The sequence below is a fragment of the Bombyx mandarina genome, chromosome 28 (genome assembly GCF_030267445.1).
Source record: "Bombyx mandarina strain Sakado chromosome 28, ASM3026744v2".
Classification (NCBI taxonomy): Eukaryota; Metazoa; Arthropoda; class Insecta; order Lepidoptera; family Bombycidae; genus Bombyx; species Bombyx mandarina.
The window spans coordinates 7459307-7477353 of NC_143233.1; the positions used below are offsets into that span (position 1 = coordinate 7459307).

The window sequence follows — 18047 nt, forward strand, 5'->3', positions numbered from 1 at the left end:
AGTGTTCGCTCACGCGGCCCGCAACAACTTGAAACCCCTTCAAGACATTTAATCCCGTTTTTTGCAAGATAGCCGTCGGAGCACCGTGGTTCCTAAGGAATGTGGATCTCCGTGATGACCTGGATCTTGACTCAGTCAGAAAAAAAAAGCTTTCTTTCTCTTTTTATAAATTGTTAAGAATACAAATAAAATTTTATAAATGTTTATGCAAATAAGATTAAAGCAGTATGGCTCCGGCGCCCTTTGTCTCGCGTTTCTCTGTGAGAATTTAAAATTGTAGTCCCTTTTTGGACTTTTTGGCGGGAACGCGAAGAGTGAAGTTCTGTGATTTGTTTTATTTTATCTATTTAGTGTTTCTTCAGGTTTAAATGCGTAATAACGGTGGTTTATTAACTGTTTAGTATGTGTGCACTGTGAAAGTGCACAAATGTGAGAAAAATGACACAAAACCGCTGAACTCGAGATCCTCGAAAAAGTTTCAGTAAATGACCATCATTTTACTGAGATTATATTTCATTTCATCTCATTTTATTTCATGTCATGTTAATTTTTTTGCTAATTTTTATTCGTTTTTATTCATTTATGTTATGTCGCGATTAGTTTCCTTCGTTTTTTTTAATTCATAAATTGTAAATAATTAAAATGGCGAATTATTCAAATCTTATTACTTGACGCTGGCTAATGCACAAACCGTGCCGGAGTCAAAAAATAAATAAGAAGAAATTTATCTCCGAATCAATTCAGGATGTATCATGGCCAGTCCATTTAATATATTTTTTATGTATAATTAAAAACTATTAGCATTCTGCATTTCTTTCTATTCTCTTGTAAGTGTAGGTACTCCTCCGTCCGCGCAATTTCCTTAAAAAGGGATACAAAATTGTTGCTTCACGTATAAAAAATTCTAACCTTAGAATAAAAATTGAATTTGTTATTTACAAAATTTCGTTTGAAATTAATAACCTATTTTTTTTTTATTGCCCTTGTTTGTAGGTAGACGAGCATACGCCCCACTTGATTGTGAATGGTTACCGTCGCCCATGGACTTCAGCAATGAGAGGGGCAGAGCCAAGCCGCTGCCTACCGTATATATATGCAAGCTCATCTCGGTAACGTGGTTGGAGATTATGTTGCCCGCTACCAGAGTGGTACCAGTGACTACCAACGGCTACCAGCGACTACCAGCGGCTCCCAGCAACTACCAGCGGCTCCCAGCGACTACCAGCGTCTCCCAGTGACTACCAGTGGCTACCAGCGGCTATCAGTGACTACCAGCGGCTACCAGCGAGTACTAGCGGCTCCCAGCGCCTACCAGTGACTACCAGTGGCTACCAGCGGCTACCAGTGACTACCAGCGGATACCAATGGCTACCAGCGGTTGCCAGCGACTACCATCTACTACCAGCGGCTACGGGCGGCTACCTGCACGGCGGCGTTGCGCGGGTGCAGCTTCATGCAGTGCACGATGACCTCGGGCGCTCCGCTGGCCAGGAAGTGCTCGCTGTGCGCCGGCTCGCGCAGCGTCAGCGCCGCCACGGACCTCAGTATTAAGGCACAAGCGGTCGCGTTGTTCTGTGACACACATAAAACATCTTTACTGGTGGTAGGACCTCTTGTAAGTCCGCACGGCACCACCCTGCCTATTTCGACCGTGAAGCAGTAATGTGTTTCGGTTTGAAGGGTGGGGCAGCCGTTGTAACTATACTGAGACCTTAGAGCTTATATTTCAAGGTGAGTAGCGCATTTACGTCGTAGATGGCTATGTGCTCCAGTAACCACTTAACATCAGGTGGGCTGCGAACTCGTCTACATATCTAAAAAAAATATCTTCCGAACGATTTTTTTTCTTAAGACACGAGCCTCATCAGTGTGCGACGATGATGGTATGACGTCACCACCATGCCGCCGTTACGGTACGACGTGCGAGAGGGACAGAGCGATGCGATATTTCTCCACTCTACGCCTGGTCTCACACGATGTCATTAGAAATGCGAATAGAATCGAAAGATAGCCTTAATTGATAGGACCGGTTATTTATCTGCAAAATTAAATCAACTAAATGGAAAAATACTGGTTTTTTTTTTCGTTTTTCCACATATTTATGAGTAATTGATTACGAACCGCGAGTTTGACGAACGATTTCAAGTTAAATTTTTTTTATTTCTACGCCCGCTTTTATCATTTAGGCTAGAAAATAAAAAAATTGCTGCACGTGAATGAAGTGAAACTTCTGTTTCGATGTGTAGTATATTGTGATTTTTTTCATTTCTCATCCTTAAATCAGATTGCTCTTGTAATAAGGAATGCTGTGTATAAGAGACGCGACATCTTCAACATTTATATGATATAAATATTTAAGTTTATAGATAGAAAATTGAATATATGTATTTTTTTAAGTACTTCATTAAAATATTGGCCGCTACTGGTCGCTAACACTCGCACTGGCCTGTAACAGGTATACTATGCGCGTGCGTTCGAGTACCACCTGTTCACTCTGGCTCTGTCTCTTTCTATTTCATGGTAGCGTTAAACGTTTAACGCAACTTTGTCGGAAGTAGCGTTAGAAGTTTCACTTCAAAAAAAAAACGTAAACAAGCCTGGAAGTAAATAAGATGATTACTGACCGCGTGTCTAGACAGCAACGTGACTAACACCGGAGCTATACCACTTCGGACCAAGTCTCTTTTCACGTCGTCGTGACCGGCTAAGGCGGTTATTCTAAAAAAAAAAAACATACATACGTCATTAAATATGTTCCAAAAACACACACAAAAGGCGATATTCATTGAATAAAAAACTGACTGGTGATAGATTTTTTTTATTTTTTTTATTGCCTTTGTAGGCAGACGGGCATACGGCCCACCTGATGGTGAGTGGTTACCGTCGCCCATGGACTTCAGCAATGCCAGGGGCAGAGCCAAGCCGCTGCCTACCGCTTAATACTCTCCACAAGCCTCGTTTGAAGAAGGACATGTCATAGCGCTCGGGAAACACCGTGGAGGGGAGCTCATTCCATAGCCGGATGGTACGTGGCAAAAAAGATCTCTGGAAACGCACTGTGGTTGACCGCAGTGGCTCCAGGTAGTATGGATGAACTCTACTCCGGTGGCGGGCGGTGCGATGGTAAAAACGAGATGCTGGTATCGTCTCGAACAATTCCTCAGAGCACTCCCCATGGAACATACGGTACAAAATACAGAGGGAACCGAAGTCCCTCCGCAGACCCAGAGGCTCCAAACGATCTGAGAGAATGGGATTATCGACAATCCGAACGGCCCTCCTCTGTATGGAGTCAAATGGAAGAAGCTGGTATTTGGGAGCCCCAGCCCAGAGATGGGAGCAGTACTCCATGCGAGGCCGGATTTGTGCTTTATAAAGCAAAAGTCTTTGTCCAGGCGTGAAGTACCGCTTCGCTCTGTTGAGGACTCCCAGCATTTTGGACGCCAACTTGGCTTTGCCTTCCAAATGACTCCGAAACTGGACATCGCTCGAAATGTCGACTCCAAGTATCCCGATACTCTCGGAAGGTTGCAGGGATACTCCTTGGAATTGCGGCGCCATGACAAAGGGGTCCTTCTTCGCAGTGAACGCGCAAACTTGTGTCTTTATCGGGTTGAATTGAACCAAGTTCAATTCACCCCATTCGGAGACTCGCCCCAGAGAGTTCTCCACTTCAGACACAAGTTTTGATCGTCTCTCTTGCACCACGCTCCGAGAGAGACTCTGATGGCCGATATATCGCGCATCCCCCGTGCTGTCATCTGCATAGCAATGCATGCCATCAATAGACAGCATGTCATTGATATACAGGATGAAAAGCGTGGGGGAGAGCACCGAACCTTGTGGAACGCCAGCGTTAATGGTCATGGTATCAGAACAGTCACCGTCTACAACGACCGTGATGCTCCGCCCATCCAAAAAGCTAGCGATCCACTTGCAGAGACCCTCGGGGATTCCGTAAGATGGTAACTTCGATAGAAGTGCCCTATGCCAGACCCTGTCGAAGGCCTTCGCGATATAAAGGCTCACAGCAAAAGCCTCGCCCTTGCTTTCCAAGGCTTCAGCCCACCTGTGAGTAAGGTATACAAGAAGATCGCCAGCTGAGCGACCGTGACGGAAACCGTACTGTCGGTCACTGATCAGCTGGCGATCCTCCAGATACTTCAGGAGTTGTATATTAATTATTCGCTCCATCACCTTGGAAAGCAAGGAAGTTATCGCGATAGGCCTATAGCTCGATGGGTCCGACCGGTCACCCTTCTTGGGGATAGGGTGGACGTGGGCAGTCTTCCATGAAGACGGAACCCTGTTAGTGCAATAAGAGAGGCGATACAAACGCGTTAGCGCAGGCGTCAGCTCAGGGGCGCACGTTTTCAGAACCACTGCAGGGATGCCGTCTGGCCCGCTCGACTTATGGACGTCCAGGAGTCGGAGTTCCCGCCTGACTGCACACTGTGTAAAGCAGATCTCCGGCAGGGAACTATCACACCGGAGGATGTTCGGTGGTGTGGCACCCCCGTCGTCCACAGTCGAGTTCGAGGCGAAGAGTTTGACCAGAAGGTCAGCCTTCTCTTTCGCACTATGGGCCAGACTGTCATCGGACTTGCGTAGTGGTGGGAGACTAGACCTGCAAAAGTTTCCTTCTGCAGCTTTGGCGAGCGACCAAAAAGCACGGCTCCCAGAGGGATAGCTCTTCAGTCGCTCGCCAATTCTAGCAACGTGCTCCGACTTCGCCTTGGCAATAACCTTCTTGTAGGACCTGGAAGCGGCGTTATATTTCCGCCTTTCCTCTGAGATGCTAGGGTCCTGACGTCTCCTGGCATTATCCCATGCCACGTATGCGGACCGCTTGAGGTGTGCAGCATCCCTGCTGGCATTGTTATACCAGGGTCTGCTGCGACCCCCAACGGGCACTTCAGAGGAGGGAATAAACAATTCCATCCCCTGGAGCACCACGTCTTTAAGACGGTCCGCACAGACGTCAGGATCAGCAGAGGAAAAGCAGAACCGCCCCCATGGGTAGGATGCGTAAAATTCACGCAATCCATCCCAATCTGCTGACATATACCGCCAAACTCTTCGATACCCGGTCGTCGTTCGACGATCAGGACGAGAGAGTGGAACGGCAGCACGAATAAGGCAGTGATCAGACGATCCAAGCGGAGCGTCGACCACCACACTGTATCCGGCCGGATCTGTGGTCAGCAGAAGGTCTAACAAAGAAGGCTCGTGCCCCTCGATATCTGGGACACGGGTGGGCTGTGTCACCAGCTGGGAGAAGCCGTAGGCCAAGGCGAAATCGTAGGCAGTCCGACCCGGGAGGTCAGTGGTTCTGGACCCCAACCACTCTTGGTGGTGAGCGTTAAAGTTTCCAAGAACCACCACCTTCGCAGATGGGTACTGCTCAAGCACGCGGTTAGTCCCCTCTTGCACATGCTCTATCAGAGCTGAACCTGCATCACTGCTGTGGGACCTGTACAGGCACGCGTACATTCAGCTATGGCCACCGTGATCTACGCGCAGCCACAAGAGGGACAGGTCCCGTTGTTCGAGGCCCCGAAGACGGCGACAACAGACCTCAGCCCGGACGAATACGCACACCCCGGCTTTACGCAGGAAGTTGTGCTCCAATACGTAGCCGGGGTATTCAAGGTATGAGGTATCATCCGGAGCAGATATCTGCGTCTCCGTTAAAAAAAGCAGGGCAGGCTGCGCCGTCTCAAGGTGGTGGTGTACGGCGTCAAGGTTGCTATGTAGGCCCCTGACATTGCTGAAATACACATTAAATGTGGAATGGGGAGCCGCCTGTAAAACCCTTTTCTTTTTTTTCGACTTCATTAATTAAGTTGTTTATTTCGGGAGAGTAGGATTAGGAGAGGTAGGATGTTAGAGGTGAGATCGAGGCAACACCTGAATGAAGCGCGGAACATAGTACGTGCTCGACCACGGGTTGCGTGAGAGACTGACGCAGGGCATGGAAGGGCCCCCAGTCCACTCTGCGTGCGATCGCCGGGATCCACTCCGGTCTCCGACTCCGGCACGACGACCGCATGACAGAATTTTACACCGGTTGGCGGGACAGCTTCCCGGGGCGGAGTTTAGTAGAGACACCCGGGTTCAGGTCCCCTACTGACCGGCGGGCGGCAGCGGATACCGTTTCACTGGGTCTCCCTATACCCCCGTCAGACAATCACGCCCCGCGAGTTCGCACGCACGTCTGCTCCGCAAGTTCCAGGCGTAACCAAGACTCACCCCCAACAAGGAAGGGGAAAGGGAAGGGATAGAACTGGCTCTCCAAAAACTGGAATCTCTCGTCAGTCCGACAGGGTCCCTAACCTGCCTATTTCTGCCGTGAAGCAGTAATGCGTTTCGGTTTGAAGGTTGGGGTAGCCGTTGTAACTATACTGAGACCTTAGAATTAGAACTCATATATCAAGGTGGGTGGTGGCATTTACTAGAGTAACCACTTAACACCAGGTGGGCTATGGGCTCGTCCAACCATCTATGCAATAAAAAATAAATAAATAAAAGCCAAGCCCGTACGCGTAGGTGAGCTTACACGGGCTCAACCTGAGAGAATTTGCTAACACTGGCACTAGCGAGAGCAGTGCTTCGCAGAATCTACTACCGGATCGGAAACACGACCCGGCGAGAAACTCAATGGGCTAACAAAGTTTGTCAAAGGCAAACATTGATATTGTATACGCTTGTGTGTGTTTTTGTAGGGGGCAGTTGGTGAGGAAAGGGGTCGCAATAACTAATTTCATATTACCATTATTAGCAAGTATCCTCTTAATTAACACTGGGAATGTATTACCAAAAGCGAAAAAAATATTCTTCTTAACTTATTAACATTTTAAAATTTTCGACTGTAACATTCAATACTTTATTTAAAGCTTACAGATTTCAGATCCATAAAGTACATTCTTGAAAGTGTTTTAATTGGAATCCAAATTGATAGAATGTATTTTATTTTTTCATCGATTTAGTACCTACTAAAAATTTTTTAGGGCCATAGAAATGGTTGTTTTTGTTGCAAGGCAATACAAAAAAAAACAATTTGCAACTACGTCAAGATAAGTATGCACCTTTGAATGTGCTGGTTCTCAATTGATTCCCATCTATATTATTTTCGAACTGCGTAATACAAAAATTAATGGGAAATGTATTTGTAAAACAACTTTACTTCTATGTCTCAGCTCTAATTGCGTTTAGTACACGGCAATTGATATCGATTTAACACGACATTGATTGGTTCTAACCATCGTTTGACATTGATTAAGCATCCCATAGCGACAAAAACACTGTTAAATCGATAAACACAAGAAGGCCTTAGCGCTGGCCACACCAATCACACGTCTACTAAATTGAATTTAAAAAAAAAAACCAAGCAAAATGACTTCAGCCGAAAATGGAGATTTACTTTCGTATGGCGACAAGAACTGTGGTCTCGGTGCGATGCAGAATTGGCATGAACACAACGAGCGAATCCTCAAAGGCGACATCATCAGAACAACTGACGATGAAACATCCATAACTAAAAATTGCATCATCAAAATCAACAATACATCTTGTAACGACTTCGCGGACACAACCGACCAGTTGAAACAGAGAGCCAGACACATCAACTACTGGCAGGCCGAGCTAGAGAGAGCTATAAGGGACATTGACGCCGAATCAGACGTATTGGAAGAGCAGAGGCAACAGCTCAAAAACGCTATGGACGTATTAAAGATTCCGGAATACGTGACGGAAGAATGTTTGGACGTTAGACGTAACAGAATGCAATCGGACCTTATCTACGATTCGCCTCAAGAGGAACTATTCACCGAATCAGCTCTAATTGAAAACGTTAAACGTTTGCACGGCGACATGATTAGAGACGTAGAAAATCAGATGAAAGTTAATTTAGCAGCCAAACATTCTCTGGAGAGGGACTGGAGTGATAAGCACTTGGCGTTTAAATACGAAACCGCTAATTCCGAGTTAGAAACGAAATCGGTAAACGTGAAATATTCGCCAGGAGCCACTAGACTCTGCGAAGGACAATCCGACGTCCCATCTTGGGAGGGACACACTGTTAACGCACTAGATCAGTTTAAAGCCGCACTAGATTCGTCACAGCAGCTCAGAAAGAGAGTTGAAGCTACCATATTGAACACAGCACGAGATTTAAGGAGCCAAGATCTGAAAGTGAACAGGGCGATCGCCGAGCGCATCGCCAGAACCCAACAAGTGAAAACCGAATTGGAAAACCAACTGAGACTGACGATACAAAAGATCGGCGAAACGGAAAATATTCTAGAGACGCTGCACGAGGAAACTATGAAGGTTGCCCAGAGGATCCAAGTCGCGCAGACGAGGTTGAACACGAAGAACAACAGACCAACAGTTGAGAATTGCAGAGAAGGTTCCCTTTTCAGTTTGATCGAAGAAGTCCGAGATCTGAACGACAGTATGAGTCTACTACGTAAACGATCTCTGGTAACGGAGAAATTGAGAGCGGAACTGATCCAGGAGAGGTCTCTATTGGAAAATGAAATAACAGTGAAGAATAAAACTATACATATAGATGATGAACGATGCTTGTTTCTGAGATCGCATTTTCAATCAGCTGAGAAATTGAGCGGTTTCTAAGCTTGTAGTACTTGGTTGTGGAGATTAAGGAAGATTCCTTGTCGAACCCGTCGCTTGTGACGAAGGGCTCGGCGAGTAAGTTAACCCATAGACACAGACCACTGAGTTTCTCGCCGGATCTTCTCAGTGGGTCGCGTTTCCGATCCGGTGGTAGATTCTGCGAAGCATGGCTCCTGCTAGGGTTCGTGTCAGCAACGTCGTCAGGTTTGAGCCCCGTGAGCTCACCTACTAGTTTAGGTTTACGATGAAGTAGCCTCTCAAGGGTATCAGCGTAGGTAGGAAAAAAAACTGGCCAAAGCTGCAATGTGTAAGCTTACACGTATATATTTTTTATTGCCCTTGTAGGCAGATGAGCTTATGGCCCACCTGATGGCGAGTGGTTACCGTCACTCATGGACGTCACAATACCAGGAGTGGAAAATTATTTTTTATTGCATATATGGGTGGACGAGCTCACAGCCCACCTGGTGTTAAGTGGTTACTGGAGCCCATAGACATCTACTACGTAAATGCGCCACCAATCTTGAGATATAAGTTCTAAGGTCTCAGTATAGTCACAACGACTGCCCCGCCCTTCAAACCGAAACGCATTACTGCTTCACGGCAGAAATAGGTAGGGCGGTGGTACCTACCCGTGCGGACTCACAAGAGGTCCTACCACCAGTACCAGTTTTTATTGCGTATATGGGTGGACGAGCTCACAGCCCACCTGGTGTTGTGAGTTATATGCGACAGACTCACAGCTTGCAGGCCTGCTGGACGACGGCGGCGCTCTCGTAGTTGTCGGCCAGCACTGAGAACAGCACGCCGGGCCCGCAGTCCGCCACCAGCTTGCACAGCTCGTGCCGCACCAGCAGGCTCGCCATCGTCAGCATCAGCTCCGGCGCCAGCGGAGGCTTCGTCTTCTCTGAACAATAATACCTCGTTAACATACCGAAAGGTGAAAGGCTGTTTATTTGTGTAATTAATTCACTAGTGATAGGACATGTTGCTCGTCCGCCCATCTATGCAATAAAAAAATAAATGAAGAAGGTGCGTTTTATTTCGTTTTAGCATCAACAGTTCGATGTTTCTAATTGAACTTCAATTAAGTTTACTCCATTAAAATATAAGTTTTTTTGTTGTAATTTTTAAGCTATTGCATAGGTCTTATAGCGGGCTTTGAGCGCGGCGACCGAATCAAGAAACTCCATAACGAAAATAAAACCTAACAATTCCCCACTCCGCCTACCATGTAGCTAACGTTCAACACATTCACACGTTGCGTTTGTGTAGTGTTTGTGAATAAGCGCGCGGCGTGACGTCGCACTGCACGCGCATCAAAGTCTGCCCATCTCTCTCTCACGCGTTCTAGCTTATGAGTGTGAAGGGGACAGTTAATGTTTTACTTTTGTTAATGTTTATAAATATAGCGTGGTCTTATTTTATTATTGTTTTATTTTAATATTAAATTATTGTCTAATTATAATTGCATAAGTTGATAAAAAATGCTATGCAATAGCTTTACCGCGGCAGTGCCCGAGTGCCACACGTGTTTTTAATTTTTTTTAAATGATTTTCCTGTATAATTGCAAAAATGTTGCTTAAACCAAATAACCTTTAGCCTCACGACATAATTATTCATAAATCAACAAAGATATAAAAGACACAAGTTCAGACAAAAGTGATACCTTTTAACAAATTAGTGAGAGGCTCCAGCATCTGTGCCCCCAGTTCCTTGGCGTGATCGTGTGCTTTACCGAATTCAACTCTAACGTCATCGTCTAAAGTCAGCTTTCGGATTAATTGAAGAGTTTCGCTCAGGAGCTGAAAGAAGTTTTTATTTTTATTTATTGCTTAGATGGGTGGACGAGCTCACAGCCCACCTGGTGTTAAGTGGTTACTGAAGCCCATAGACTTCTGTTCTTGATTGTCAAATTTTCAGGCTGTATTTCCTTTGTGATTTCTTTTAGGTGGTTTGTGAAGTCTGCCGTTAAATTACAAAATACTATTAAATTATTTTTGGTTTAATATGAAGTAATATTGTACATAATATTGCGCGTCTTGTAGCTGTCGAGTCCCGTTCAGAACTGAAGGTGGTTGTGTGTTTTGTCCGCGTCGCGGAGCTCGCCGTTCCGTCGGTTTGCCGCCCCCTCCCTCGCCGCGCTGCCTGCGTCTTTCCCGACTTTGCGAAAGAGGAGTTGATGCGTAAACACATCTATAATTTAAATGCGCCACCCACCTTGAGATATAAGTTCTAAGGTCTCAAGTATAGTTACAACGGCTGCCCCACCCTTCAAACTGAAACGCATTACTGCTTCGCGGCAGAAATAGGCGGGGTGGTGGTACCTACCCGCGCGGACTCACAAGAGGTCCTACCACCAGTCATTGACGTGGTTATGATGTAATCACAGTGTTTTCCTACCTAACTTTGGTGTTACGGCTCTTTTTAAACATGTTTTAGTACGACCATTCTACCCATTCTTGTTGCGAAATAGTTACAAACTGAGAACTGCAGGTTAGCCTAATTAAAACACTCCAGACACATCCACATAATACATGATTGCAAAAATGGCGTATCAAAATAAACACATACATTCATATTCCAAAAAGTAAGTCCTACAATCCAACAGTAATGATAATCTATCTATCTAGCAATGATAAAGCTAACATAGCTAGTATACCAAAACGGCACATACTAGAATTGAATATTTTTATGTATGGTATCATTTGATGGAACGGTACCCATAAGATCCGATAAAAAGTGAATAGCAAATTTATTAATTAACTAGATGACCCGACAGACTTCGTAGTGCCTCAATCGATAAATAAGAGACCTAAACTTTTGTATTAAATAAGCTTAATACAAACAAAAGGAATCCGTCCGACGGGAGGGACATCAAAGGGAAAACAAAATTGTTATTTTTATTTAATTCCGAACATTTTCATATTTATCTACCTTTTAAACCTTCTCTGGACTTCCAAAAATAATTCAAGACCAAAATTAGCCAAATCGGTTCAGCCGATCTCGAGTTTTAGCGAGACTAACGAACAGCAATTCATTTTTATATATAGAGATATAAGATATATAGAGATAGAAGATAAAAAAATACAAATACTTAATGACAGCTGGACTGGAGTCTCTCCTCATTCCCGATCCTGCGGAAAGAATGGAAAGCAGTCGACGTCGCCCCAAGCACGTCATCTCGGATCCTCCCGATCCACTAACGGTGCTTTTAGGTACCTCAAGCACCGGTCACCGTTCTCGTCGAACTCGTCGCTTGCGACGAAGGGCTCGACGAGTAAATTAACACTCAGACACAGCCCACTGAGTTTCTCGCCGGATCTTCTCAGTGGGTCGCGGTTTCGAGCCGGTGGTAGATTCTGCGAAGCACGGCTCTTGCTAGGGTTCGTGTTAGCAACGTCGTCAGGTTTGAGCCCCGCGAGCACACCTACTAGTTAAGGTTACGCTGAAATAGCCTCTCAAGGCTATCAGCTTAGGTAAGAAAAAAAAAAGGCTCTCCTGAAGTGAAACAAGTTTTTACATGAAAATCTCTTACCTTTTCATTGCCGACGACCTTTATAAGTAGTTTTAGGTTTTCTGTGATGTTTTTAGCGAACAACCGCTGTCTGTTCATTTCGTGTTTGATACAACAAGTGGACGCCCATTTCAATGTTCCTACAAGAATGTCATCATTCTCTACATTATCTAAAATTCTGGAACACAATATTATAGAATAAAAATAAAACTATCAAAATAAAAATCAAGCCCGCAAAATTATAATTTGCGTAATTACTGGTGGTAGGACCTCATGTGAGTTCGCGCGGGTAGGTACCACCGCCCCGCCTATTTCTGCAGTGAAGTAGTAATGCGTTTCGGTTTGAAGGGTAGGGCAGCCGTTGTATCTATACCTTAGAACTTATATCTTAAGATGGGTGGCGCATTTACGTTGTAGTTGTCTATGGGCTAGTGTTGACCGCGGGAACCGCCCTACTCTGACCGGGTTCTGACCCCGGACGGAGATCGGACGTCGGGTGTAAGAGTGCAGGGGAGTCGTTTAGTGGGTGTGTCTATGGGCTCCAGTAACCACTTAACACTAAGTGGGCTGTGAGCTCGTCCAACCATTTAAGCAATAAATAAAAAAATTAATAAAAGGAATAAGATGCCTGTCAAAAATGCCTGTCTTGAGGCATGTGGCCCTATGCCGACTGCCGTCAGAAGCAGGAGGCACTGCGGCGGGTCATCGGCGAGGCCAAGTCTCAGAGCATGAAGACGCTCCTAGAGACGCTCGACCAGGATCCCTGGGGGCGCCCGTACCAAACGGTCCGCAAGAAATTGCGGCCGTGGGCGCTCCCGGTGACAGAGCGTCTCCAGCCTCAGCAGCTGCGGGAGATTGTCTCCGGACTGTTCCCGCGGATGGAGAGGGACTTCGAGCCCCCCTCCATGGGCGCGCCGCCACGGGGTGATGTGAGCGGTGATGCCCCTGCTGAGGTGGTCCCTCCGAGCATCTCGGAGGAGGAGATTCGTGCGGCCGTGTCGAGGATGCGGAGGAAGGACGCGGCCCCCGGCCCTGACGGTGTTCATGGTCGGGTCTGGGATTTGGCCTTCGGTGCCCTTGGGGACCGGCTCGTGCGGCTCTTTGAAGCCTGCCTCGAGTCGGGACGGTTTCCGAAACAGTGGAAGACGGGCAGACTTGTTTTGCTGAGGAAGGAGGGACGCCCTGCAGACTCACCTGCGGGGTACCGTCCAATCGTGTTGCTGGACGAGGCGGGAAAACTGCTCGAGCGAGTGGTGGCCGCCCGCATCGTCCAGCACTTGGCGGGGGTGGGTCCCGATCTGTCAACGGAGCAGTTCGGATTCAGGGAGGGCCGCTCGACCATCGACGCGGTGATGCGCGTGCGCGCCCTCTCTGATGAGGCTGTCGGCCGGGGCGGGGTTGCACTGGCGGTGTCCCTGGACATCGCCAATGCGTTCAACACCCTGCCCTGGTCGGTGATCGCAGGGGCGCTGGAGTATCACGGCGTCCCTGCGTATCTCCGTCGGCTGATCGGGTCCTACCTCGAGGACAGGTCGGTCATGTGCACCGAGCACGGTGGGGCGGTGCTCCGCTTCCCCGTCGAGCGCGGTGTCCCACAGGGGTCGGTCCTTGGCCCTCTCTTGTGGAACATCGGCTACGACTGGGTCCTGCGGGGTGCCCTTAGCGCTCCTCTCCCGGGTCTAAGCGTAGTTTGTTACGCGGACGACACCTTGGTCGTGGCCCGGGGTAGGGACTTGCGCGAGTCTGCCCGTCTTTCCTGCGCGGGGGTGGCCTTCGTCGTCGGCAGGATCCGAAGGCTGGGTCTGGAGGTGGCGTTCGATAAATCCCAGGCCCTGTTGTTCCACGGGGCCCGGAGAGCGCCGCCTCAGGGGGCCCACCTCGTGATCGGAGGCGTTCGCGTCGAGATCGAGGCGACCGGGTTGCGGTACCTCGGCCTCGTACTTGACGGTCGTTGGAGCTTCCGTGCTCACTTCGAAAGATTGGGTCCCCGACTGATGGCAGCCGCCGGCTCGCTGAGTCGGCTGTTGCCGAACGTCGGGGGTCCCGACATGGTGGTGCGCCGCCTCTACACGGGGGTGGTGCGGTCAATGGCACTGTACGGGGCGCCCGTATGGTGCCACGCCCTGACCCGTGACAACGTCGCAGCGTTGCGACGTCCGCAGCGCGCGATTGCGGTCAGGGCGGTTCGTGGGTACCGCACCGTCTCGTTCGAGGCGGCGTGCGTGCTCGCCGGGACGCCTCCCTGGGACCTGGAAGCGGAGGCGCTTGCTGCGGATTACGCGTGGCGATGTGATCTCCGCTCCAGGGGGGAGCCGCGTCCCGGCGCGGCGGAAGTTCGAGCGCGGAAGCTTCAATCTCGGCGTGCCGTGCTCGAGGCGTGGTCTCGCCGCCTGGCGGACCCCGCCTACGGGCGACGGACCGTCGAGGCGATCCGCCCGGTCCTCTCGGACTGGGTGAATCGCGACCGCGGACGTCTCACCTTCCGAGCGACGCAGGTGCTCACGGGACACGGCTGTTTCGGTCGCTACCTGCACCTCGTCGCCCGGAGGGAGCCGACGCCGAAGTGCCACCATTGCAGTGGCTGCAACGAGGACACGGCGGAGCACACGCTCGCGTGCTGCCCCGCTTTCGCGGAGCAGCGCCGCGTCCTCGTTGCAAAAATAGGACCGGACTTGTCGCTTCCGACCGTCGTGGCTGCGATGCTCGGCAACGATGAGTCCTGGCAGGCGATGCTCGACTTCTGCGAGTCCACCATCTCGCAGAAGGAGGCGGCGGAACGGGAGAGGGAGAACTCTTCCTCCCTCTCGGCGCCGTGCCGCCGCCGTCGAGCCGGGGGTCGGAGGAGGGCGTTTGTCCAGCTCCGGCCCCTATGAGGAGGCAGTCTCCTCCCGGTGATGGTCACGGGGCGACCTAAGGGGGCTGAGACTGCGCCGCACGCTACCGTCACTCTAGCGCGCTGGCATCAGGAGGACGGGACGACGCGTCGGCGGCTGCGGACTGCGATGCGGTCCGCATTTTCGTCGTCGCTGTCGTCGCCGAACATACTGTGGAAGAGCAACCCGGTCGGCGGTGTATCGCGTTCCGACCCGGCAGGCTGGTTCTGGCCCAGCGGGGTATCCCGGAACACCAGCGGCATCGCCCGGGCGGCCTGAAGGGCCGCCGTACCGCGGAGACTGACGTCGTTGGTCGTCGACTATCGCCTCGACGACCCGTCGGTCGGGCGTCCTCGGGGTGGCGCCGCGTGTCTGGTTGTAGTGTTGACCGCGGGAACCCCCCTACTCTGACCGGGTTTTGACCCCGGACGGAGATCGGACGCCGGGTGTAAGAGTGCAGGGGAGTCGTTTAGTGGGTGGGCCCTAAATTCCTTGGGCCCGCGGTCTGCTCTCAACACCTGCAGATCGTAGAGTCTCACATACCCCGCGCGCCCCCTAGGCGCGGGGACCTCGTAGGAGGTTCGGCCCTCGGCCCGGAAAAAAAAAAAAAAAAAAAAAAATGTGGCCCTATGCATATAATTATGTTAAATATTATGATAATAATGTCGAATAAATATGTGGTGTCTAAAACTAATATTTCGTTTTTATTAATGATTATATAATTAAATGATTACTTACGTCTTTATCAAGTCAATGCCTCTTGCGTCAAGCAAATCTGGTTGCGTGTCCATTAATGCTATCAATGTGTTTAGTACATTAATTATAAATTTAGCATTTTTATCACTTAGTTCTTGAGCGAAAACCTCTTGCTTGCTCTGTAGTAAATCTATTAAAACTTTATAAGCACCATCTTTACCGGCTCTTACTCTTCTGGCTATGTCTTTAGTGCATTCTGTCTGAAGTAAAAGAAATATTACCCTTGTAACATTCTTGGCTCTGATAAACATTTAGTTTACTACATGGATAAATCAAATGTTACTATTTGATTTATCCATGATTTATCCATTCTGAGATAAACATTACAATCCATTGTGTTGTTCAGTGCTCAATAATGTGTTGAGCTAATCCAGGACACAAGTAAATGGAGACAAATCATATATTGTCATGACTCTCTCTAGTGGAGGAATGACTAAGGAAAAAAAAAAGTATATATTAACATATGAAAGGTGATTTGTGAGTAGTTTCAAGTTGATAAGTTTCACAGTCATCACAGCAGAGCTTGATAAGACTCCACTAGTTATTAACTAACTAAATAAGCCAGTGTGAATAGATAGAGGCAATACCTTCAAAACATCCAAATATTTAAACAATTCTTCACAATCGTAATCTCTGCTGTTAAGTTCCTTTAGCTTTGAAACTGTTGTGGTGACCAAATGATCTTCTTCAGAGCTTAAAAACAGGTCTTTGATAATATTGGAGAGGTCTACACCCTGAAATAGACCAACAATATATATTTATCAATACATGTATGTTTATAGCAGTATACTGAAGTATTGAATATCAAAACCTCTGACATTTTAGAGAGAAAAACATAAAGATATACTGTTGCAATTAATTCACATTTTATGAAGATGCAATTCTAACAAAACAAAGCTAGGTTGCAAGGACCAATTAGCTCTTGGGTCAACAGTAAAATATTTATATATTTAATATTTCTGTGCACAACCCGGTTTTATTTTGTATTTTTGGACAGAGTCATGTTTTTTGCTCTACCATAAGCTGTTGCTGTTCAAAAACGAATGGTTCCAGAAAGAGGTTTATTTAAAGGTAAAAAGTGGTGATTTTTCAGTTCCTTTATGTATTGCCAGGCTTATTAGTACATTTAACGTTACAAAATTGCTTCCTTAATTGCTAACTTACATAATTTTCTCTTTGCACAGTTAATTACTTTAACGAAAGCTACTTTTAAAATTCTTATAAATTTACGTTTTATTGCATATTACGTTTATTTAATCTACAATTGAAATATCTATTTTAAATTTTGTACATAATTTAATACAATTTAGTAATAAACAGGAAATTAGATTATTTTCGTAAAAGTGAATTTTCTTCATGAATATTAAGATAGAATTATTGGAATTAGAATTATGTAAGCTTGTCAATGAAAACGTACTTTTGTAATACTACATTTAAACTGTCCATTTAACTATTTAAATACATATTTAATAGTTTTGTGTAGTCTATAGCGTGTAGAAATAGTGGTTTTGAAATTTCGGATTAATGGAAGTAATCTTTAGTTTTAGACTTTAATGTATAACAACTTAATAAAATCTTATGTGATACATAGGTTGAATATATACTTAACTGCCCCTTAATACATACTTGTGCTTCAAATTGTGCAATTGCTTCATTTATAGCTTCTTGAGGACTCATTTCGAATTCTTCCATATTTTCCTTCACAACTTCATCGTAAGTTTCCTGAGTTATAACACGTACCATGTTTGTGATGTTATCTGAAGTTTTATATTAAAAAATTGCAGTATGGTAATTTAATTTTGTTCAAAATTAAATTTAGTTTCACATACGGTATTTTTTGTTGTCAATTAACTTTTGAATGACTTCATTGTTGCTTCATTGTTGTAGTTTTTTTTTGTTCTTGTTCGATTCGTCCATTGGTTAAGCAAAGGGAACAACACCCATACAATTAATTTACAATTAAAAACAAGCCGAAAGCTATGTCTATTGTATAAAAGTGATTGGTTTCGCAAAGTTGTGTAGATGATGTAGATCACATAGCTTTTATGGCTTATTCACATTTTGGACGTGGACGAGCTCACAGTCCACCTGGTGTTAAGTGGTTACTGGATCCCATAGACATATACAACGTAAATGCGCCACCCACCTTGAGATATAAGTTCTAACTAGTTCTAAGGTCTCGTATAGTTACAACGCCTACCCCACCCTACAGACCGAAACGCATTACTACCTCACGCCAGAAATAGGCGGGGTGGTGGTGCCT

At 46.9% G+C, this 18047-nt stretch overlaps 2 protein-coding genes across 2 annotated transcripts in view; one reads left to right on the forward strand and one right to left on the reverse strand.

Annotated features, from left to right (window-relative positions):
* The window catches only part of LOC114243360 (armadillo repeat-containing protein 6 homolog), an 18868-nt gene extending 1188 nt beyond the window's left edge, over positions 1-17680 (reverse strand). Inside the window, exons 1-8 of the mRNA XM_089738996.1 lie at positions 17411-17680; positions 16372-16518; positions 15767-15984; positions 12177-12333; positions 10308-10443; positions 9379-9544; positions 2625-2718; positions 1423-1572 (exon numbers count right to left, since the gene is read on the reverse strand). Coding sequence (XP_089595122.1) covers positions 1423-1572; positions 2625-2718; positions 9379-9544; positions 10308-10443; positions 12177-12333; positions 15767-15984; positions 16372-16518; positions 17411-17527 — 1185 coding nt within the window. The 5' untranslated portion in view covers positions 17528-17680. The remainder of the gene's footprint in view (positions 1-1422; positions 1573-2624; positions 2719-9378; positions 9545-10307; positions 10444-12176; positions 12334-15766; positions 15985-16371; positions 16519-17410) is intronic.
* Positions 7283-8637, forward strand: LOC149499715 (tektin-4-like). The gene has a single exon (XM_089738997.1). It carries the CDS (start codon positions 7396-7398, stop codon positions 8635-8637), a length of 1242 nt encoding a protein of 413 aa, XP_089595123.1. The 5' UTR covers positions 7283-7395.
* Positions 17681-18047: the final 367 nt, after the last annotated feature.